This window comes from Chlorocebus sabaeus, chromosome 11 (assembly GCF_047675955.1).
Source record: "Chlorocebus sabaeus isolate Y175 chromosome 11, mChlSab1.0.hap1, whole genome shotgun sequence".
Lineage (NCBI taxonomy): Eukaryota > Metazoa > Chordata > Mammalia > Primates > Cercopithecidae > Chlorocebus > Chlorocebus sabaeus.
Genome location: NC_132914.1, coordinates 99,439,831 through 99,464,748, shown reverse-complemented (window position 1 = coordinate 99,464,748; position 24,918 = coordinate 99,439,831). Strand labels below are relative to the sequence as shown.

At 36.1% G+C, this 24,918-nt stretch overlaps 1 protein-coding gene across 5 annotated transcripts in view; it reads right to left on the bottom strand.

The window, feature by feature from the left end:
* Positions 1 to 24,918, bottom strand: part of PARPBP (PARP1 binding protein) — a 69,990-nt gene that overhangs the window by 27,033 nt on the left and 18,039 nt on the right. For 2 of the 5 annotated variants that reach the window (XM_008004433.3, XM_073021038.1), the window contains exons 3-6: positions 23,595 to 23,828; positions 18,125 to 18,232; positions 8,095 to 8,265; positions 6,813 to 6,967 (exon numbers count right to left, since the gene is read on the bottom strand). In XM_008004433.3, coding sequence (XP_008002624.3) covers positions 6,813 to 6,967; positions 8,095 to 8,265; positions 18,125 to 18,232; positions 23,595 to 23,828 — 668 coding nt within the window. Of the gene's footprint in view, positions 1 to 6,812; positions 6,968 to 8,094; positions 8,266 to 16,387; positions 17,272 to 18,124; positions 18,233 to 23,594; positions 23,829 to 24,918 lie in introns of those variants that run through there. The other 3 variants (XM_008004435.3, XM_073021040.1, XM_073021039.1) reach the window with 2 other exon arrangements.

The window sequence follows — 24,918 nt, the reverse complement described above, 5'->3', positions numbered from 1 at the left end:
GGGCCTAGTCTGCCATACTTCTGTAATCAGAAGTCTGAGTAGACCCTAGGAATTCTTTCACATATATGAGGACTTCCTTTTTCAGCTGTGAACTGGATGAAATGTAGTCAAAATGAAAACATAATTAACATTATATGCTTTTCCTGGGAATTAATCTCTAATAGAAAAGAGTTTTGGAAAAGATTCAAATGGTTAATAAAATCTGGATGTGTCTTAGTGCCAATTATAAGAACAAAAAATATGCTTCAAATGATATTAGGAAAGTCACCTTTGACCTCTTTTTCTCATTCCTTCTGCAAGACAAAAATGCTAAATTTTAAAGATGATGTAATTCACTGGCTGAATCGTATTCAGGAAAAAATAAGACTTGTATTTCAGAGACTTGCCAATGTCAACATTTTGAACCCATGGCAAAATACCCCAAACAGTAGTGCTCTGACTACTCTATTACTATATACTCACTTCTAGAGCCACCTTTAGGTTGGCTTCTAATATGTGTTCAGCAACACAGTGGCTTAATTCAAATTCTTGCTTCTAGAGCCTAGAAACTCCAGAAGTTTTAACTAAAATGACAACAGGATATTTATGCTGTTCACTGGCAATACAAAAATGAATCAAATCTTTCTCTTTAAGAGTTCACAAGTGATTATGATACAATGAACTACTGAAAGTATAGACAAGCTTGAGTGGGGAAGTAGAGAGGAGGAGGAGGTATTCAGAGTGCTTCCCAGAAGATATATTATGGCGATTCTGGATAAACATTAATAGCAGAATTTAGATGAGAAAGAGGCAAACTGAGCTCCTAACTCTTAACTGCATCACACCAGTGCCCTAGGGCAGAAAGAGAAACCCGAGGCTGCTGATGAAAAGCACAACCGAATCCCCAAGCTTGTAACAAAATAAAGTAACTGGAAGAGAACACTAAGCAATAATACAGGCAAATGATTGGTAATACTTTAATGTAATTACTATCTTCACTTTCCTAAATAAAGTGACTGCTTTTTCCATACTACACTCAAGAATTTAATAACTATTTGTTGAAGTAGATTTCACCTTTAAAAATTAAATGTAATTAAAGGTGCCACATAAAATGTATGAAAAATATTTCTTAAATATTTTAAACAAGAAAAATGTTAACATTAGGAGATTAGACTGAATAATTTCAATGAGATTTAACACTCCATACATGTATATTTAGTCCAATATACATAGTTATGTGCTGTATAATAACATTATGGTCAGCAACAGACCACATATACGATGGTAGTCCCATAATATAATGGAGCTGAAAAATTCCTATCGCCTAGTGATATAACATTGTAGCATCATAGCTCAACATATCACTCACATGTTTGTGGTGATACTTGTGTAAACAAACCTACTGTGCTGCCAATCATATAATAGTATAGTGCATATAATTATGTTTAATACGTAATACTTGGTTATTATAATAAATGACTATCTTACTGGTTTATGTATTTACTATACCTTTTATCATTATTTTAGAGTGTACTCCTTCTACTTATTAAGAAAAAAAAAACACTAACTGTGAAATAGCCTCAGGCAGGTCCTTCAGGAGGTATTCCTGAAGAAGGTGTTGTGACTATAGGAGACGACACCTCCAGGGGTGTTATTGCTCCTGAAGATCTTCCAGTGGGACAAGATGTGGAGGTGGAAGACAGTCATATTGATAATCCCGACCCTGTATAGACCTAGGCTAATGTGTATGTTTGTGTCTTAATTTTAAACAAAAAAGTTTAAAAAGCAAAAAAAAAAAAAAAAATTTAAAGAGGGAAAAGCATATAGAATAAGGATACAGAGAAAAAAATTTGTACAGCTGGACAATGTATTTGTGTTTTAAGCTAAGTGTTATTACAAGAGTCAAAAAGTTTCAAAATTTTAAAAAATTCATAGTCAAAAAAGTTTAAAGTTCATAAAGTTAGAGCAAGCTAAGAGTAATTTATTCTTGAAGAAAGAAAAATTTGCTCTGTAAATTTAGTGTGGTCTAGGTTTATAATGTGTATAAAGTCTACAAGAGTTTACGATAATGTTCCAGGCCTTCATATTCACTCACCACTCATCCAGAGCAACTTCAAGTGCTGCAAACTCCAGTCATGGCAAGTACCCTATGCGTATCTATGTTTATCTATGTTTATGTTTTATACTGCATTCTGAACAGGACCTTTTCAATGTTTAGATATGCTTAGCCACACAAATACCATTGTGTTACAGTTGTCTACAGTATCTGATACAGTAACAGGCCATACAGGTTTGTAGCCTAGCAGCAACAGGCTATCCCATATAGCCTGTGTGTGTGGCAGGCTATACCATCCAGGTTTGTGTAAGCACAGGCTATGATGTTTGTACAATGATTAAATTGCCTAACAATGCATTTCTCAGAGCATATTTTCGTCGTGGTGCATGACAGTATAATGTAAATGTGCATTCAAAAGTTGTGTGATAAATGTGAAATACAGAATTTTCAACTTCTAAAAACAGGGAACTATTAACTGATATAACTTGAAACATCTCATTTAAGACATCTTTCAGGTGAAAGTACACTATGCATTTTATGGTGTCACCTACTGGCAAAGTGTAGAAATGCAGCCACCTATAGCTAAGATGGCCTCATGGAAAGCTGGCAGTGGGGCGATGAGTGTAAGAATCAATTCTTTTTCTTTATTTCTTCCCAGTCTGTCTATCCCACCCTTCCTTAGACTCAAAGATTACTGTAATTTTTCTATTTTAAAATAAGTAGTATAAACTCTTCCTCAGATACAAGAGCTAAATACATTTTTATCTCTAAGTTTTAAGGTTGAGAGAGACGAGGAGGATAAAGAGGCCAGAGTGAGAGATGGACAGGAGTTAGAGCATAGACAGTTTTGTGTATTATATTGAGGTTCCTGGAGTTTTATCCTGTACCAAATATGGAATCACTGAAAAGTTTTAATTATGGGAATAACATTTGCTGTTTCAGAAAAATCACTCTGGCAGCAAAGAGGACGATAGGATAGGGCAACTTAAGACTGGAGGCAGAATAGACAACTCGGTGGCATATGAAAAGGTCCAGGCAACAAAGGATGAAAGTCTGAAACAGTAATAGGAAGAGATGAGAAGAAAGAACATAAAATATGTGAAGTAAGAAAAAGTGACGGATCTTACTGAGTGAATGCATTTAGGATATGCCCCAGATTCCGGTTTGGGAGCTGGAGAGAGACAGGCTTCATCACTTCAGGAGGGGAAGCAGTTTTGCAGAGAAAGATGAAAATTTAGTTTAGGACATATGAGTTGCCTGTGAGGCACCATCTTAAAGATAGCTGAGGATATGTTTCTGAAACTCAGGAAAGAGGTTCAAATTTCACTGAAATATAGATTTAGAAGAATTTGCATATATATAGTAGAAGAGGTCGGTGGAAAATAAGAGAATGACCTCTCAGAAGTTATAGGAAAAAAGAGTTCCAGTAGAAAATGACTAAATTTGGAGACTCAAAAGAGACTACAGACTATGACAATTAGAAGATCACAAGTGACCACTGGCAGAATAGCTTCAGTAGAGGGAAAAAGTGAAGGAGTATAAATCAGTCAAGTACAGACAATCAAATAAAAAAATAAAATCAAATAAATACTGTCTATTCTGGCAAAAATTGTGCTAGGGCTAGGGAATATTAGTGAAGAAAACCAATAAACCCTCACTGAGTTTACTGTCTATTGAGAAATATACATTAAATAATTACAAATCAGAAAAATGGAAAGTATTTTCTTTAAGAATTTGAGCTGTAAATGGAAGGAGAAGGAACTGGAAGAAACAGAGAAGACAGTTTGTTGTTTTTTTCTTATAAGCTTATAGACTGTGGCTAAAGTACTAGTAAAGGGGGAGGTTGAAATTATAAGATAAAATGAATAACCAGTGAAGCAATGTCCGAATGGGTTATCCACTTTCCCACCCACCATGTCTAGTTAACTCCTTCAAGTTCATCCTTCAAAATTAGGCTTAACTGTAACACCCATCCAGACAAGCATTCTTGACACCCTTATCCCTGGCTCCCACAAACCAGGTCAATTGCCCTTTTCTCTGTATACCTTCTATTAATATCTATTATGATATGTATAAGGTATATGTTTTTAGTTTTTAATAATTTTACTTTTTTATTTATAGAACAAACCGATACCTACTACAGAACAAAAATAAACAAACAAATTACCACAAAAAAGAGAACAAAAATTGCTCAAGTGGACTATTCAGACACCCAATTGAAGACATTCACTATTGAGATACTCACCTCCTCAAGACCTTCTCTAGAAGATACTTGTTCATTATAACCACATGGGATATCCAAAATAAATGGCTGCTAAGTTGAAGAAGTCTATTCCCTCACCCTGCATGCCTCTAAAATAAATATCCTTCTACCCTGTTGACCACAACCAGAAATTCCTCCAAAAGGAATGTAATTATAATAAACCATATTAGATAGAACATACACATTTATTTCTGCTCTTTCACAAAACTTCACTAAAATGACAAAAAAGCAAAAAACAAAAAAGTTTCCATCTATGAAGAAAAAGAGAATGAGAGAGGAAACAACAGCTGATGAGAGTAGAGGCATTTCATGAAAGTACAAAAAAATGAAAACAGATGGTTGAGTCATAACTAACTACCCAGAATACAAAAGCTAAAACCTAAGTAACCGCTAAGAGCAACATCAGTAAGAAGTAAACTCAGAAATCAATCAGGAATTGAAGGCAGTACTGAAGGCTATGTAAAGATGGGGTTGAAAACAGAAAAGCTAGTTGACAGTCTCCATAAGGAACACTTATACCCCCATTCTCTCTCTATTCTGAGCAGTCAGGCTAGCGCTTCTCTCTCACCTCAGCATGGAAAGCAGGACTGTTCTAAAGAAACTAACAGAGGCTCCAGACGCAGGGGCAGCAGGACTAAAAACAAAGGAATTGAGTAAGTCTACATACAGAACCATGAGACTCAGCATCAATCTGGACCTATCTCAAATCCCAGAATATTGCTAGCCAGATTTACAGCTTTCAGAGATTAAAAGATTCCTCTGTGGAAATTTTTGGGAAAGTCCCGAAGAAAAGATCTAAAGTTACTGACATTTGGAGAGTAAGTCCCCAACAAAAGAGCCAGCTGGGCAGCATGCTATAAATAAGCCCACTATATAGAGCTACTAATCAGCTCTATAGGGCCTCACTCTTAAATATGACAGGACAGTTCAGAAGCACCACACATTGTGGGAACACCTCTACCATGAAAGAGGGCAAAAGAAAGAAAGTAAAAAACAGAAAAGCATCCAATTTAGATAAAACAAAGACCATTCAGGAAGCAGATAACAATATTTTTACATTAAATATAATAAATAGTCTTAGAGAAATAAATGAAACATGACATAAAATCATATACAATCAAATGTGAGACTAACATAAAAATATTTGCTTACCATTTACTTTTTCTGAGAAAGCTACTTGAGCAAAACAAGGGGTTTAACAATTAAAAGTAAAGTCGTAAGAGCCAGGAAAGAGGCAGAGACTGTTTCACAAGGTGAGGATAAAGGTTCATGGTTGTCACTCTGACACAGGCCCAGCAAGCAAAAGCAAAGACTGAATAAAGACGACAGGGGACTCTCCAGAAGGAATATCTTCAAGGGCAAAAAACTGCAGATGACTGTAGTATCACTTGACTTTAACAAAATATATCTATATTGCCTTACCAAAAAAATTTTTTAAATTAAATATATGATATTTCAATAGAAATGGCCCCCAATATATTATCTGGAAGTTCAGAAGATGTCACTTATTTTGTCTCTAAGTTATTTTCAAAACCCTCTTCCAAATTTACTTCTTTGTAATGGATATCCATATGAGAAGATAGAATGCAATTCAGAATAAAATCCTGAAAAAAATCCTTCTTAGAATCTTAGAATGGAATGAAGTTTCATAGAACAAGATATAGTCATTAACAGAATGGATGCCAGGGTCAGAACTGACTGTGTTCAGATCCCTACTCTGCTACTTAATATAACCTAGGGCAAGTTACTTGATCCCTATGTTTTAGTTTCTTCACCTCTAAATTAGGGATAGTAATAGTATCTATCAAGTCAGGTTGTTGTAATGATCAAAGGATAATCTGAGTAAAGAACTTAGCACAATGTCTGACATATAACAAGTGTTCAATAAATATCAGCTATTTTTGTTTATTTATGTTACAGGATACCAACCAAACTGACAATGATCCACCATGATTGCTAGCAAATACAATCCACTTCTGCCCCCAAAACTTACTCACCACTTAATACACCAATATTATAAATGGGGGTCTATCAGATTTTTAAAAATCTCTTACCTCTAATATCATATAAAAACAAATCCCAGCTGAACCAAAGACTTGCACATAAGAAAATGAAAAATAACAGAAAATAGAATAGGGATTTCATATCTTTGTTAATTTTCTTACTCATTCTTGGTATCAGTTTCCTTTACGGCTAAATACATATACAGAAATTATCTGTTTGCTCATTTCCAGTCCTCAAAAATCTATTTCATCAGATAAAAATAAATGCTAACTCTCTTCTCTAATCAATTTAGTATGGACATGACTTTTGACTTTGGCAAAAACTCAGAATCACAGGCAGAAATTTAGGAGGTAAGGTCATATGATCGTAATTTATTCATCCAGATTTTGTTTCTTCTCCCCACTGTTTGGTCTGATGCTTGGTCATTTCAATATCTCTTATTTCTACCCAATTCTATAAAGTTTTAAAGATAGATTAATAACATATTTGTAATATATCAAAAGTCATTACCTTGGGTTTGGTATTTCTCCAAGAATCTCATCTAATTTGTCAATGAAATTAATAAAATTAGACAATCCCTTTACATGTGTCCTTAAAGGATCTGATGGTGGTGGTGCATAACCTTTCCCTCCAAGCTCTATTGTCCTAATAAATGACGTGGCCACCTATGAATTAAAACAAATGGGTAAGTTATGTCCAGTGATTTATTAAATTAAAACTGTAATTTACTTCATAAAGCCAAGTAAATCTATATAATTCTGGGTATACAGTTAAAAGGGAAGCACACTTTATGGCTCATGACACACGTTGAGTCAGAAGCAAATAACCAAAGAAACAAATGCCATGCAGAATTCATGCTATCAAGTGTGGTAGCAATGAAACCCAGCTGCAGATTGAGACAGAGGAGCTGAGTTAGAGGACAAATTAAGAGCTAAAGTGTATTAATTAGAATGTATTATTGACTATAAATAACTCACTTATGAATATATTCTAATATAGTTGACTACTAGCTTTGAAACTGTTATATGGAACAAGGGAATTTTTAGTGTCAACTGATCTGTTGTGTTAAACAGATGAATTGGTTGGGCAATTTAACACTTCCAAACCTCAGCCTCTCTATTTGTAAAATAAAAATATAGACTAGATAATCACTAAGTTCCATCCAGCTTTCCCATCCTGGGATCACGTATAGTTCAAAAGGCTTGTCCTTACAATGATGAAAATACATATGTGATAGCTGTACATAAGAGTGTTTCAATCAAAGATGAAATGTTCCAAGGTATATTTTAAGAAAGACAAATCCTGTGAAATGTCAGTAATTTAGGGGAAAGTTCCATGGTCAAATAAATTAGGAAACAACAGATTAAATAACAAGCTTAATTTGCTACAAGCAGATTTCTTTATGGCAGGACTTCTCAGAGCTCTTATATACAATCATGGATTATGTATAATGAATAAGGGTATATACTACTTCTAAACATTTTGCCCTTGGAAACATTTATTCAAAGAACATTTAACAGAAACGTTTTGACACTGGAAACATTTATTCACAGAGAATTTATCAGGGCCAGCACTATACAGAACATATGTAAGGAAACACTGCTTTAGAGAAATTCTCCTTTACCAAATTTGAAGGATATGGTAAAAAATTAAAATACCATGGATTTTCAAATACAGAGGTAGAACATAAGTTAACCACTTAAAAGTTGTTTCATCCTAGTTACAAGCATATTAGGATACATGGATCCACTGTGCAAGGAGTCTTAATTTTGAACATGTCACACATTCATACCAAAAAGATAGACATTTGTTTCTCTCGAGCAGCATGTTTCAAATCAGTGAAGGCTTCTCTTCCTAGTCCTCTATCAGGAATATTGAGAATATGAGCCACAGCCAGGTCATTCTTTGAATTTACTAGCAGGTTTAAATATGAAAAGATAATTTTCCTTGCTAGCAGCTGCACCTGTGCAATAAAATATTCAGTTAATTTCTTTATTGCAATTCTTCTAAATCCATAATCATTTTCATATGCAGTAAATATGTATATAATCATTCAATCACAATACCTCACTTAACTCTTTAGAAAAAGAGAACTGCCATATAAAAACAAGTTGGACAATCAATAAACTCCATCTCTCCCCAAATTCTTGACTGACTACCAAATTTGGCAGGCAGAGGGGAGACCTACAAAAATCCAGCTAAAAAAAAGCAGCAAAGGAAGACACAAGAACAGATATCAGCAATTGTATACCAACATAGAATGGAGACAGAGTATTAAGCTGGAATTCAGGCAAGTCAGTTGCCCACTAGCACAAAAACACAATATTTCTCAGAAGAACATAAAGGAATCCAGAGTTGTTATAAAATATTACCTATAATATCCAGTTTTCATCCAAAAATCAATAAATGAAGAAAAAAGGTGTGACCCTCTACCCCTACTCAGGGTAAAAAGTAGTCAATAGAAATTGCCACCAAGAAGACCTAGATGCCGAGTTTAGCAGAAAAACATCAAGGCAGTTATTATGAATTATGTTCAAGATATTAAAAGGAAATATGTTCAATGAATTAAAAGAATATCTGTTATCAACAAATTAACAGAGGGAATGTCAACAGAAAAGTGGACAAAATAAATTCTGGAAATGAAAAGTACAATAAATAAAACAAAATTTGCTTGATGGGTTCAACAGCAACTTGGAGAGAATAGAAGAAAGTATTGGTGAACTTATAGACAAACCAATAGCTATTACCAAATTTGAAAAACGAAAGAGAACAGCAACAAAAAAAGAAGAAAGAACCAAAGGGATGTATGAGACAATTTAAGAAGTCAAACATACATGTAATTGGAATCCCTGAAGAGAAGTGAAAAGGGTAGAAAAAATATATCAAGAAATTTTGTCTGAAAGCATCCCAAATTTAGTAGAAAACATTAATTTATAGATCCAATAAGCTATATAAGTAGGAAAACCAAACAAAATGTATACAAACTCTGACAGCCAAAAGTAAGAAAAAATCTTGAGTGCAGCCAGCACAAAATGACACATTACCTACAGAGGAACAATAATAAGGTTAACAAATCATCCAGAATTATGTAGGCCAGATGATATTGGAACAGTGTATTAAACATGCTGAGAAGCAATCTAAATTACTATACGATTACAATAATTAAGACAGAGTAGTATTTACAAAAGAACACTCGGCTCAATGGAACAGAATAGGGTGCAGAAATAGACCAACACAAATAGAGCAATCTGATTTTTCACAAATGTGCAAAAGGAACAATGAAGAAAAGACAGTCTTTTCAATAATTGGTGTTGGAGCAATTGGTCATCCATATGCAAAACACATGAACTTCAACTTAAACTTCACACCTTTTATAAAAGTAAACTCAAAGTGGATCATAAGTCTATAAATGTACAATATAAACTATTAAACTTTTAAAAGACAATGTAATAGAAATTATTCATGACCTGGAATAAGGCAAAGAGTTCTTACGTAAGACACCAGAAGCACAATCAGAAAAGAGGGAAAAAAAAAAAAAGATAAATTGGATTTCATCAAAATCAAATTCCTTTTTTTTTTTTTTTTTTTGGAAACAGAGTCTTGCTGTTAGGCTGGAGTGCAGTGGCACAATCAGGGCACACTGCAACTTCAACCTCCCAGGCTTAAGTGACCCTCCTGCTTCAGCCTCCCTAGTAGCTAGGATTACAGGCATGTGCTACCGCAAGCAGCTAAAGTTTTTTATTTTTTGTAGAGACAAGGTCCCACTCTGTTGCCCAGGTTGGTGTTGAACTCCTGGGCTCCAGTGATCCTTCCGCCTCGACCTCCCAAAGTGCTGGGAATACAGGCATGAGCCACCATGAGCAGCTCAAAATTAAATTCCTTGCATGGAATTTTCTTCCTATTTTTGCCTTCTCAACTACTTCCATCCCACCTTCTGCTCTAGAACCCTGTTTGTTTCTAATTCTTAATTGTTGTTCCCAAACTGTCCACTTGAAATCATCTTCTTGCCTACTCCTTCAGATAACAGACTCACAAACTCTAAACTCGATTCCTACCCAAAACACACGAAATTCAAAAATCCTTCAGTAATTTCAGTCACAACTAATGTCCCAGGAATTTATCATCTGTAAATGCTAAGAAAATATTTCCCTTATTAAAACTAAAATTTCATCACATTCAATCTAATCACATTTTAAATTTTTGAAGCATCAAAGAAACTAAAAAAGGCAGTAATAAAAAATTACAGATCCTTAGCAAGTCTCTTAAATAATTATTAAGCATATTCATCTTAAAAGAAATTCAAAAGATAATATATTTTGACTATTTAAATTTCCATGTAAAAAATGATTCTTGAAACGTAGGAGGCAGTCAGGGTCAATTTAAAAGAAAAACTTCACTGGACAGGAAAGCGTTGCTTTAAATATGGACTTGAGATAGAATTGAAGCAAAATTAATTACAAGAAAACAAAGTTTAAAGATTAACCATGAGAAAGATTTTTCCTTGCATATTAAATATACTAATTCAACGTTACCATTTCAGAGATGCTCCCTGATTCCCCAATCTAAAATAGACATTCATGTATTCTCTTTCCAGCCATCCTGTGATAACTCTGCATACCACCCTATTATAATTCTCTGCATAGGTGTTAACACTTCCTGATACTTTCCTTTTTAATATTTTTTTATGGAGACAATATTTCACTCTGTTGTCCAGGCTAATCTTGAACTCCTGTGCTCAAGTGATCCTACTGCCTTGACCTCCCAAAGTGCTGGGATTACAGGCACGAGCCACTGTGCCTAGCCACTTTCTGGTAACGTTTCTTAATCCTCCTATTACTTTATGAGTTCCATGAGAGCAAATCATGTGTCCTTAGATGCTAACGGAATGACTCACATTATAGTAGGTAACCAATCTATTTTTGTTCTCAATGAGTTTTCATTTAATGAAACTCAATAGGTTCTCAATGAGTTTTCAGTGATGAATGAAAGAAAAATCAATATATAAATTTGTCCTTTTAAAAATTTCAAAATTAAAAATCTATTAAGAAAAACTTACCTGAGGCTGGGTGTGTTGGCTCACACCTGTAATTCCACCACAGGGATGCCAAGGCAGGTGGATCACTTGAGGCCAAGAGTTCAAGACCCGCCTGGCCAACACAGCGAAACCCTGTCTCTACTAAAAATACAAAATATTAGCTGGACGTGGTGGCACACACCTGTAATCCCAGCTACTCGGGAGGCTGTGGCACAAGAATCACTTGAACCTGGGAGGTGGAGGTTGCAGTGAGCCAAGATAGTGCTACTACACTCCAGTCTGGGTGACAGAATGAGACTGTTTCCAAAGGAAAAAAAAAAAAAAAACTTACCTGGGATAAAATAAATGCTTATATTATTTATTACGGTGTCTTACAAAGAAAGGTATTCTAAGGCACAACCAAATAAAAATAAGCTTTAAAGTTTCTCCTAAAATTTTATAAAATAAGGTATAATACAGTTTTCTGATTATATTTCTTTCTTTTTTAAATTTTCTTTCATTTTTTTTAATTTTGAGACGGTGTTTTGCTCTTGTTGCCCAGGCTGGAGTGCAATGACACAATCTCGGCTCACCGCAACCTCAGCCTCCCAAGTTCAAGTGATTCTCCTGCCTCAGCCTCCCAAATAGCTGGGATTACAGGCATGTGCCACCACGCCTGGCTAATTTTGTATTTTTAGTAGAGACAGGGTTTCTCCATGTTGGTCAGGGTGGTCTCGAACTCCCAACCTCAGGTGATCTGCCTGCCTTAGCCTCCCAAAATGCTGGGATTATAGGCACGAGCCACCGTGACCAGCCTCTGCTCATATTTCAAACGTCCTTTTATCTTTATTTTCACAGTAAATCACAATACTTCTATTATACAAGTCTATAATATGAGTTTCCATTTTAACTTCACAGTGCAATAGTCTGTCTAAAACACAATTCTTTTTATTCCTTTGACATTTGGGAAGAATAACACAATTTACCAAAAATCAAAGCAGAGAAAAAGTGATATTCACACTGTAATCAGAAACTTTCCCTAAATTTAACTTAATGCAATCTCTATGTCACTGTGCTTCTGCTGTTCAAAAATAACAAGAACTTAACAAATATGTATATACCTGATCCTAATTGGGTACAAAACCAGGGCTTAAGCTCTCACATCTACAAGTTGCTCCTTAAGGTTAGCAAATTTTGTCCTTCTGATCTGTGATGTTGGGCAAACTTAAGGGAAAAACATCTTGGAGTCCTCACAGTTAGAGTGTTTCGTTTAACTCATGGCTGCAATTGGAAATCTATCCCTATCATTATGGTCAGATAACATGGTTGTTATGGTTTCCTTGCTCTTGTATTTACAAGTGAGTTTTAAAGAGGCTCCCTGGAAAAGCAGTCCACATAAGTACAGTTATGATGTCCAAGAGCAAGGGCCTAAATTGAAAAAATCCACAAGATTGAAGCCTTTACCAAGACACCAAAAATAAAGATACTGTTCTGTTTATTTGTTTAATAAACTGATTCTATCCATACCACAAAGTATTTGCAATGTTTGTTTAGAAGTTGGTCAATTTTATTTAAGCTTTCTGACAATTCCAAGTTTCTTTTCCTATCTCTTCTTACTGAGAGAAAGGCAGATATTCAATCTCAGTTTGAAGAAAGTCAGTTCTTCTAAGTTGGGAAGATTAACAATTTATACAGGGTCTTTTTTTAACTTTTGTTTGCCAATGCATAACTGCTTATATATATTGACAAAAAAAAAAAAAAAAAGTTGGACAAAAACTAAGATGTTGAGATTTTTTTTTAAACTGATGGTTTTCTTCTTTTTTGGCCTTTATTCTATTATTCCCTTCATTACTTCAGAATTTTAAAAGCAATGGTTTAGTACCTTAGGAAAAATAAAATGAAGTAAAATAAAATAAGGAAACAAAAATATTGTTTCTCAAATTCAATCCATTCACCTACTTGAAGACTCTGGTGTCCTATTAGTAAACACATTTGATGGTCAAAATATATTTTTGCAAGACTGCAGCCCAAAAATTCACATTAAGATTTTAATTAGAAATACATTGGCTTTTGGCTGGATGCGGTGGCTCACGCCTGTAATCTCAGCCTTTGGGAGGCCGAGGTGGGTGGACCACGAGGTCAGGAGTTCAAGACCAGCCTGGCCAACATGGTGAAACCCCATCTGTACTAAAAATACAAAATTAGCCGGGCGTGGTGGCACGTGCCTGTAATCCCAGCTATTCAGGAGACTAAGGCAGGAGAATTGCTTGAACCCAAGAAGCAGAGGTTGCAGTGAACTGAGATCACGCCACTGCACTCCAGCCTGGGCGACAGAGTGACGCTCTGTCTCGGAGGGGAAAAAAGAAATACATTGACTTCCAAAAAGACCTTGTAAAAAGAAAAATTAGAAACTGCAAGTAACAGAAGCATGGCTAGGAAGATGGCTGACAATTTAATACTCCTCAGAAAATCAAATCCATTAGTTGAACTAGTAGATAAAATTCTATTAGAAAATACAATCCAAGAAAGCAAAAGAGAGAAATTAGAGAATTAACACAATGAAACTATCAGTGTTGTTTAAATCAGGAAACTACATGCTTATAATCTTTAGTCACAGATATCCCTTTAAACTTTATAAGTTGAAGTTCCAAAAGCTTCTTTTCATACATACAAATTAGTTCATTCCTCTTTAAAAACACAGATATAACAACTATAATTTCCTCCCTATAGCACATACAGGATAGATCTTTAGCACATACAAGAGATCTTTAAGTGATCTACCCTCTTGATATACAAATGCACCACTTAAGTGCCACTGAGAAAAGATCAGGCAATTTGGCAATCACTTTGTCAAGATTTGGGCATTGAGGGAAAAGAGAGGAAATGTAAGTGAAAAGTTAATTTCAAGCAAGAGAAATCTCTAAAAGGAAACAGGTCTGGGCAGGTGGGCTGGGATATTTTCTTGTACCAGAAAAGAGGAAAATGCTCGAAAAGTCTATTAGAGCATATTAAAAAGACAGAAAAACCTGCCTGAAGCAGCTTCCTCTATTTTAGCATCAAAGATTAATGAGTGTAACTCATTTTACACTGAATAAATTCATGAATCCATATAATAGATACACAAAAGGGAGTACTATAAAAGAATAAATATCTAATTTACTTATATTATATATAACTATTACACTAACCCCTAAATTGGTAGAGAATTAAGGAGTTACCCTGAGATTTTTAGAGAAGGGTACTTCATCTCATTTGATAAGATAAAGTTTTACTGAGAAATGGCAATTAATTAATGTAAAGACATAACAGAATTAGAAGCTCACTATTCTATAGACACTATAGAAATAACTGATTCAAGCAGGGATCATCAGTGCTTAAAACCATTAGATAAAAGGTTACTGGGAAACAGGATATTTATACAGTGCCAAAGTGTCACCACACAGATCTTTGCTGACAGCAAAGGGAAAACTACATCTTTATACTGGAGAGACCTGGAAATTTAGGATAACCTGAGTTTGCTTCCCAATACGACAAAAAATGAAATACTCTGCATCAGTTAAGAAGTATTTCTTAGGAAATGCTAAACCAAAATATAAGCAAGATTTTAGATGTCACTTCCAGTTTATTGGAAATACAGCAAATAGAGAAACAAGTTAAATAATACCACAAGGAATTAATCAGAAATTTTTTTAAAAAAAAGAGTACGGGAATTCTTCTAGAGTAAAAGAGTCTAAGGAGACATAAAACCATTTTGGGGACAAATGGAGAAATTTAAATATGGAAGTTAGTAAATGATATTTGAAAATACTTGTTAAAGTTTTCTTATTTATTATAATTATATTGCAGTTATGTCATTATTTTTAGGAAATGTATGCTACGGAATTTTATGGATCCACATGTCAGCAACTTACTTTCAAATATGACAGAAAAAGTATCAGATGCACATATAAAACACTTCCTTAAATCTAGGAAGGAGACATACAGGTATTTGAGAGCACTGCTAAAATACATATTTTAAGTGCAATCTATTTAACATGAGACACATAGAAGAATCTACCTCAGCAATGTTTGTCAAAAAATGAAGGCGATTCACCAAATGTTTTAACTTATTGGAGCAGGTGATTTTGGAAGTAAATGTATTCTAGACCTTTTATATATCGTATTTCTAAAATATGTTGGCTGGGCACAGTGGCTCATGCCTGTAATCCCAGCACTTTGAGAGACAGAGGCAGGCAGATCACCTGAGGTCAGGGGTTCAAAGTCAGCCTGGCCAACATGGTAAAACCTGGTCTCTACTAAAAATACAAAAATCAGCCAGGTGTGGTAGCACACGCTTGTAATCCCAGCTACTTGGGAGGCTGAGGTGGAAGGATCGCTTGAACCCAGGAGGCAGAGGTTTCAGTGAGCGGAGATCATGCCACTGCACTTCAGCCTGGGCAACACAGTGAGCCTCTGCCTCAAAAAAGTAATAATAAGCAAAATAAATAAAATAAAAATAATTAAAATATGTTGAATATAATTTTACTTTTTTCAATACTCTTAAATTCTCATCTTGTCAATGTGATTTTATTAATTACAGAAACTTTGCCAGGAGTTAAACCCTGTAAAATATTTAAGAAGGTTTATTCTCAGCCAAATATGAGTGATCATGGTGTTACCAGCAGTCCTTGTTCTTAGAGCTCCCAAGATGGTGGTGGGTGCTTCCAAGGTGGCGACAAGTCTCTTGTTTTCTGATCTGGGGTTCTTGGCCTCACAGATTCCAAGGAATGGAATCTTGGGCCATGCAGTGAGTGTTATAGCTCTATTAGAAGCCATCAGTCACGGAAGAGAACCGTGGAACCCTGTGACTAGTGTTCAGCTCAATTGGGATGAACCTGGGTACTTAGCCATGCAGGAACAATGGCAAGCCTTTAGCCCAATCGGCGCCTCGCTAGATCAGGAGCACAGTGGACATCCTGCCAGATCCGGAGAGGTGGAAGTCAGCAGCAGGTCTGCAACAGCGGCAAACAGCAGTTGTGGATGGCGAGCAAAAGCTCAGCTCGAGCCATAACAAACACGGACCACAAGAGTGTGCAGTTGCAAGATTTAACAGAGTGAATACAGAGCTCCCATAAAATGGGAGGGGACCCAAAGGGGTTGCCATTCCCTGCTCGAATGCCTGGGTTTATATTCCCATCTTGGTCCCTCCCGCTGTGCTCTCAGGTTATAGATGATTGGCCATTTCTTTACCTCCTGTTTTAGCCTAATTAGCATTTTAGTGAGCTCTCTTTACTACCTGATTGGTCAAGTGTGAGCTAAGTTGCAAACAATGTGTTTAAAGGTCGATGTGGTCACCTTCCCAGCTGGGCTTAGGAATTCTTAGTCGGCCTAGGAAATCCAGCTAGTCTTGTCTCTCAGTGGTCCAAGGTGCAGTCTCAAGAGATCTTGAGAATATGTGCCCAAGGTGGTTGGGTTGATTATATATGTTTTTTTGTTTTTCGTTTTTATTTTTGAGATGGAGTCTTGCTCTGTCGCCCAGGCTGGAGTGCAGTGGTGCGATCTCAGCTCACTGTAACCTCCACCTCCCTGGTGCAAGCAATTCCCCTGCCTCAGCCTCCTGAGTAGCTGGGGTAATATATGTTTTAGAGAGACATAAGACATCAATCGGTACATGTGAGGTAAACATTGGTTCAGCCTGGAAAGGTGGGACAGCTTGAAATGGGCTTACAGGTCATAGGTAGATTCAAAGATTTTCTGGTTGGCAAGCAATTGGTTGAAAGAATTATTATCTAAAGACCCGGAATCAGTAGAAAGGAGTCTCTGGTTTAAGATATGGGATTGTGAAGACCAAAGTTCTTATTATGTAGATGAAGTCTCATAGATGGCCACCCTTAGAAACAATAGATGGCAAATGCTTCCTATTTAGACCTTTAAAAGGTGCTAGACTCTCAGTTATCTCTTCAGGATTTGGAGGGCCTGGAAGAGGAAAGATTTAGTTACATTAATAAAGATCCTTTACAAACGCAAATTTTCCTCCACAAAGGACAGCTTTGTAGGACCATTTCAAAATATGGCAAAGAAATGTATTTTGGGGTAAAATATTTTTATTTCCTTCTCTATCTGTCATGTGATATTATGCCAGAGTCAGGTTGGAAAGTAAACCACATTATAGAGGATTAAATAAAACCCAACTGATGAGATGTTACAGTTTAGAAGGTATACTCCCCAGGCCCCTTAAATAGGAATTTGGGCAAGAGAGAAAAAAGGTCATAGTTTTGTCCCCATTTTCATAAGTACTACTACTATGGTTAGTGTGGTTACCACATATGATTAGGTACCCAGCATAGTGTTCAGCTGAAGGTAAATTATATTAAACCAAACTTGTATGTGGCACTACTTTTTGGTGGTTTATACAACAAACCCTATCATCCAAACTCCTGATATATGAGTTGTACTACAGCAAAGGGTATAGACCAGATTTTTCAGTTGAGCACATTCTCCCAAGGATCAACGATCTAAAAGAGTAAATGTGAAGTTTATCAGAGATTCAAAGAACTCTGACAAACTGGACCTTTAATTACCTTCCTGATACTTTGAATGATACCTATTTTTATTCAATGCCTGTTACCTTGGCCCCAAATCATAAAGACTCTTTTTTCACATTCTCACCAGCCTCCAATGTATTATTCTTTGTGAATACAGTTTTAAACAAATTAAAGATTTGTAAAAAAAATTTTTTACAAAGCATTAGTAACTTTAAGGTACCACCAAATTCAGTGATTTGAAAGGGATTATAGTCTGCTTGAACTTACTCACAGTTTATCAGTACCTTTTCATTATCCTGGTTGTATTTACTCGTTGGTGATGTTGGTATAGAAAGATCAGTTTCATCACCTACTGCATACTGTTTGCCAGACAGAAAATCCAGTAGTTGACTCTGTAGAAAATATAGGGTATTACTAATAAAATGCTGACTATAAAAATTACTTCACATAAAGCTCTACTCAGTGTCATTGATGTTTCAGTCCAGAGTATTACCTGACAATTGTTAGCAATCATTAAGTATACATATAATTAAACTTCATAATGAAACTGTCCATGGGTTCTTCCTGTCTGCTATACAAAAAAAGATCACATAACTGCAGTAAAGAAAAAGTTTAGGGTCAGGTACCGTGGCTCACACCTGTAATCCTACCACTTTGTGAGGCCAAAGCAGGTGGATTGCTTGAGTCCAGGTGTTGAAGATCAGCCTGGGCAACATGATGAAACTCTGTCTCTGCAAAAAATGCAAAAATTTAGCTGGGCATGATGGCGTGTGCCTGTAGTCCCAGCTGCTTGAGAGGCTATGTGGCAGGATTACTTGAGCCCGGGAAGGCTGCAGTGAGTTGTGACTGCACCACTGCCCTCCAACCTGGGTGCTAGAGTGAGACCCTGTCTCAAAAAAGAGTTTAATAGGCACAAGGCTGGCCATGCCACGTGGGAGATAGAGTTAGTATTCAAACCAATCTCATCCAAAGCTCATAGGTTAGGGGGTTTTCAAAGGCAGTTTGGAAGAAGGGATGGGGGTGGCTAGGCTTGCTGCTGATTGGTTTGGGCAGAGAGGAAATAGGGGATCAAAGCTGTTGTCCTTCATGCTGAATTGCTTCTGGGTTGGTCCAGGTGGAGCCATGGATGTCAGAAACGCAAAAAACCTGAAAAGATATCTCAAAAGGCCAACCTATCATAATGGTGTTATCTGCTTTTGTTTCAGTTAAGGAAAATATGTCTTACAACAAATATATCTATATCAAATTATGTACTTAATTATAGCCTCATGCATCTGCTTCTGTTTAACCCCTGTTTTTTCTTTTTTTCTTTTTTTTTACTGTTCTCCCACTTGGAAAATTACTAAGTACTTCATGATTTCTTTATCTAATATTTTTCTTTGTGCTTTAAGTATTTACTGTGCTTAATTTTCAAGAGACTAATTTTGGTCTGAATTGGTCTACCATGTTGGGAACTTTTTAATTGTCATGAAAATGACTTGTTTTTAATAAATATCAGATGACATTACTCTGAAGTATTTATTTCAGTGTTATGTAATTACAAAGGAAAAAGTCCGCTTTTTTATACTTTCATGTTGTATTGGAAAAATAAATTTCTCTCATTTTTATCTGATAATTTTATAACCAGATAATAACTGTCACAGGAAAACAGTGAACAATTTGAATTGTCAGCTTATACAGGAGGAACTAGAACTAGCTCATAAAATTTACAAATGTTTAAACATACTACACAGTAAATAAATTCTTACCACATATGTAGAACATCAACAGATGAAATTTACAGTAACCCCGTAACTGCAACTACCAGCCTGCATCTCATCCCTTTTGTGATTAATTTCATCATTACATCTCTGCTGGAAACCTTAAAAGAAATGTGGGTGCTCACAGGGAGAACTGGAACCTTGATCTGGAATACTTTCCACCCATCCTGCAGTTTGAGAGTAATCTTTACACCTGTCTCTTAAAACAGAAGATCCTAGATGGACTTAGACTATATTATGCCCTGCGTTTTTCAATGCAGTCTGAATTTTCGAACAGGGGCTGCCCTTTTTTATTCCACTCTAGCAACAAGCTTTCGTCTGCATTCCTGAGAAGAGCCAGCACCTGCCCAACATCTGGGAAGAGGAGCGGGGAGGCAGCAGAGCAAGGGATGCAGTTGGAAATAAAAGCATTCTTTGGTTTTTAGGAATAAAAAGGAAAGCTTTTTGATAAAGTAGGGGATGCAAATATTTACAAAAATAAAATCTAGCTCTGTATTTGGTAACCATGTGCCCACAAAAAAAGGCATTTCTCTGACATGCCTGGACTTCGGAGGCTTGCTGCTGGTTTTATATTAAACTGAAGCTCCTTGGGTCCCTGGTTCCTTCTTCTCAGCTTGGACAGTGAGTTGGTGCCAGGTGGCTTCTTCAATGTTCTGAAGCAGGTGGCTTTCCTACTGTCTCAATTGCCGCACGGCAGCCGCCAGCTTCTTCAGGTTTCTTCTGGACTGTGATGGGAATCCCAGGCAATCCCAAGTTTAGAGACCAGCTCCATGCTCAGAGGGATTCTCCCTTCTGTTGCTCCTGGGTCAATGAGGCTGACACTGGTGGATCTTCCCCAGGAGCCAAGAGATCTGGCCTGGACAGCAGCAAGCTTCCTCTTTCCGAAAGTGGCTGTATAGTTGACCCCTGCCAGGTAGATCAGAAGGTCCAAAAAAGTGTGCAGGCATCGGGGACCCACTTGCAAGACCCTATTCACTGATGTTGATGCATCTCCCAGCAGTTGCAGTCTCCAACTAAGGACCATTTCTGCAGAGGTGTTACGTTTTATGAGCTTTCTCAAGGGTGGCCTTCTCATCACGAAAGAAGTTCAAGGTAAAAACCTATGCCTTCAGCTGCATTCTCCCCTGGGTGGTTGCAGCACCCTCTGCCATCCCCCCATCCCAGAGAGCCCAGCATCATGAAGCACCCGCGGCACCCCCACCCAGACCCAGGCCCACGCAGGTGCGCTACCTTCTTTTTTGTCACATCCGTAGTTTTATGTTGAGGTGCTATTCTTGAATTTTCCCAAGTACCTAACATTTATATGTATTCAAGTTGCTGTCATTCCCCTCTAGTAGCTCTGTTCTGTTAGGCATGTGTGTTGTCAGCAAACTCACCCTTCTCTGGCTGCTGGAAACCCTTAAATCATGTGTTGTTTTCTTCATTAGCTTTTTGGGACTCAGATCTGACTGCTGAGGTAGCTTAAGTGGTGACAGTTCTACAAGTAATAGAAGTTGAAATGCTATCTATATTTACAGAGCAGCAGTGGACAAAAAAACAGGCTACCAGTCACCTGCTGAGGCTAAGGAAGAGTCTTGTGTTCTCCTAAGCTTCACCAACAAGAAGTGAGCCCATCTATTCAGCTACTTCTTGGCTTGAGGGTCAGGGAATATGAGTGTACCCACAGAGGTCATTTGCTGACCTTCCCCCAAAAGACGTTCCACAGATCTCTAAGGCTAAGCTCTTCTCAGGATCAACCATTTCTGCTCCTCACCCCAGGTCTCTGATCCTGTCTTCCAGATACTTGCTCAGTTCATGAGAAAGCAAGCCCTGTATCAAATCTCTCTACTTGGACTCCAGTTACAATCTAAGGCCTTATATGCTCCGAGATGCCCATGGGCCCTGAATCCATTTTCCTTAGAAGAGGAATCATAAGTAGGGAGTGAAGAGGGCACTGTTTAAGTGACCACATTCCCAAAATTGCCCTGACTTAGCTTTATCTTAATTCCTCATAATCCCCACCTTACTTCAGCTACAAATATGAAACAAAGAAACTTTATCAGGATTATGAAAATTCAGGATCATGACATTCAAAACTGTTTGGAATATTCTAATATGTATCTTTAAAGAGACTTTTAGCATAAATTGGGATTATACCTAGTACATTTTTGAGAAATCAATCTAAGGATATATTTTCCTGTCTACTTTTTCCCCACACTGGAAATTTCCCTAGAACAAACAATAGTATCAGAGATTAAGTTGTTGATCTTCCAGGGTTAAAATGCAGAACATTTTCTACTTCATCTACTACCATCTTAGCAGCTTCAATTTTACTCCTGGTGACATGATGACATTTGGAGACAGTCTCCCACATAGACAACCTCGAACTCATACCCTGATATATATCATACTATAACTTAACCCACTCAAATGAGGAAACTTATTAGAGGACTTAGACAAGGGCAAGGAATAGAAGGAAAACAATGAGTCCAAAGACCTCAGGTAGATTATACTATCACTGGTTTTTAAGATCTTTGGTGTTCCTGCAATCCAATACTGATATATGATTAAGCCTCTCTAAATCAACTATGTGAAAAATAGACAAAAATCATCTCTGTAAGCAAGCAAATAAGATATAGCTAAGGAAGAATTTTAAAAACTATCTTTACAAGTATCCTTACCATAGTGTAGTTGTACACGTGTGTGGATGTGTTTTGGAGAAGTTGTAACAAGGCAAAGGTTTTCGTGATAGTTCAATGAGGCAAAGACAGCAAGCTGCCTGCCAATATCCATTCTCCCTTTCTTCCCCAGTAATAGAGCTTTTGTTTTTATTCTGGCAAGATATTACCCAGAATAAGATCTATATTCTCCATCTTCCCTTGCAGCTTGTTGCAGCCATGTGACTAACCTTTTGGCAATAAGATGAAAGAAAAAGCTATGTACCCTTAAGAGAAAAGCAAAGTGCTGTTCTTCCTTACTACTTCTTGGTGCAAGGAATACCAATATAATGAATATAATGGCTGGAGCTCCAATGTTCATCTTGGAGCATAAAATGGTCTCGAGGGTAGGGACCAAGGACTAAAATGAGGGAGCAGAATGACAGAGAAAGTCCAGGTGTCAGATAACCATGGAGCTATCATATCAGTCCTGGTTGCGTATCTTTAGACATCTTAAATAAAAGAGTTATACTTCGGTTTTCTCTCAATAACTATTGTAGTGGAGGTTTCTACTATAATCAGCTAAAACACTGTTCTCAAGTATTACATTGAAACATTTATAAAATAATTGAATATCTTATAAAATATAGTAAACATTTTCTTCTAATTCCAGCTACAGTTATTTATTGCCACTATTTACTACTTTATTGGCACTCAGTAAATATTCAAATAACCAAAAATATTTCCAGCACTTTAAAAATAACTAGATATACCCAAATATATTCTAAAACAATTTATAAATTCTAACATAGACAAAACCAAGCTGCAAGGGATACTACTCCATTTAATTTTTAAATTTATACTCCATTAAAAAAAATGCTTGTACAAAAATGAAATAGTCTATTATCTCATGTATATTGCATAATACTATTCTCATAAATGATACCTATACGTAGTAAAATAACATTATTAATCCATAGAAAAAGTCATACCAATCATTTATCCAACATATGCCAAATGAACAGGTGCACACTAAATCAAGGAAGTGAAATTCGAAAGCAATCTTTGACATGAATCAAAAAGAAATCATTTGGGACAAATTTCTTTGTTACAAATTTTTGGTCTAATTAGAAGCTATTCTCATAGCAACCAAATAACAATAACACAAGTCCAAGAAAATTTACCACCAAAATATTTCTTTCAAGTAATAAGTAGCTTTCAGGTAGCTAAATTTTCCCATTTTTAACATGATTCACAAAGCAAAAACATTACCAAGTTACTATAACTGGTGATACTATAATTCAAAATAGAGCTAAATTTTAATTTGATTAAAATAGAATTGTTTAAAAAATACTTACAGGGCATATTGTTTTATTATTTTCACAATTAGAAGTCAAAATCCTACATTTTTTATAAACATCGATCAGATCTAACATATTACTATTCTCCAAGAAATCATCATAAATCTTCCTAATGTCCTCATAATGGTCAGTCACGTCCATATTTTCAACAGGTAAGTTCAATTTCTCATGGAGTAAGTATTTCCAAGTCAATAAAACATCACTGAGAGAGACTGTAAATTCTCCACTGTGCTGCAAAAGATAATGCCAAAAAAAGAGATAAAGTTGGGTCCCAGAATATTCAATAACTTATAACTGAGATAAGAAATACAAACTAAATTTTGTTAAAGTCTACATTCAATTTTTGTGGGTTTGAAGAGAACACCCAAGTTGAACTATGAGACAATTTTGGAAACCAGATATAAAAGAAAAAGGTTTTCATGATTTTATAAAATATGAACAACTAAGGCAAGTTTGCACTTGACAAAAATGGTAAATACATAGTCACTGCTACATTTCTTGAAATTTGTCAACCTTCTTCTACCCATAGTGGATGGATAGGTGGGTAGTAAACTATACTTAAATACTACTGATGGGGGAAAATTTTGATTCTTTTTAGTTCCTTTTAGTTCTTTTGGCTAATCTATTTTTAATCTCGTATTTAAAATTCTCAATGCCATAGTGAATTCCCACATAACATAATATTCCAAGGGTTTAGTCTTAAAATAAGGTCATAAAGATTAATTTTTTAAAATTATGTTTCATTACTATTACTAGGAAAGCAAAACATCAGTGCTAAAACTTTAAGCCATTGCTTCTCGGCCTTTTGGCTAAGACCAAGTGTAAAATCTTGAGCCAGAGATTAATTTTGATTCTTCTCAGCTCATGGACACATGAAACTGTAACAACAAGTGCTAAAAAGACACAGGTTTCTTTCTATAAGTTGTCAGATGTTAGTAATCAGGCAAAATTATTCTTTCTTTCTCTTTTTTGACAGAGTTTCTATTTTTCCCACAAGAAATAAAACAGATTATAACCTGGCTACAGTGACATATAGTTGCTTAGAGACCCACTAATGTTACCAACATGTTTGCATGCCAATATTTTATCTAACTATAAAACTTTCTTTAAAGTCTTCAATATCTGCATAATAAGTTCTCTCAGTGAACAAGTTGAAGGGTTTTTTTTATTGATTCCATTCTGCTCCCTTATTAATGAAATTAATAATGATGCCTTCCAAAAGCTGCCAGCCCTAATTCAGCAAAAATTAAATTCTAGCTACTCCTTTTTTTTGTTTGTTTGTTTGTTTGTTTTTGAGACGGAGTATCGCTCTGTCTCCCAG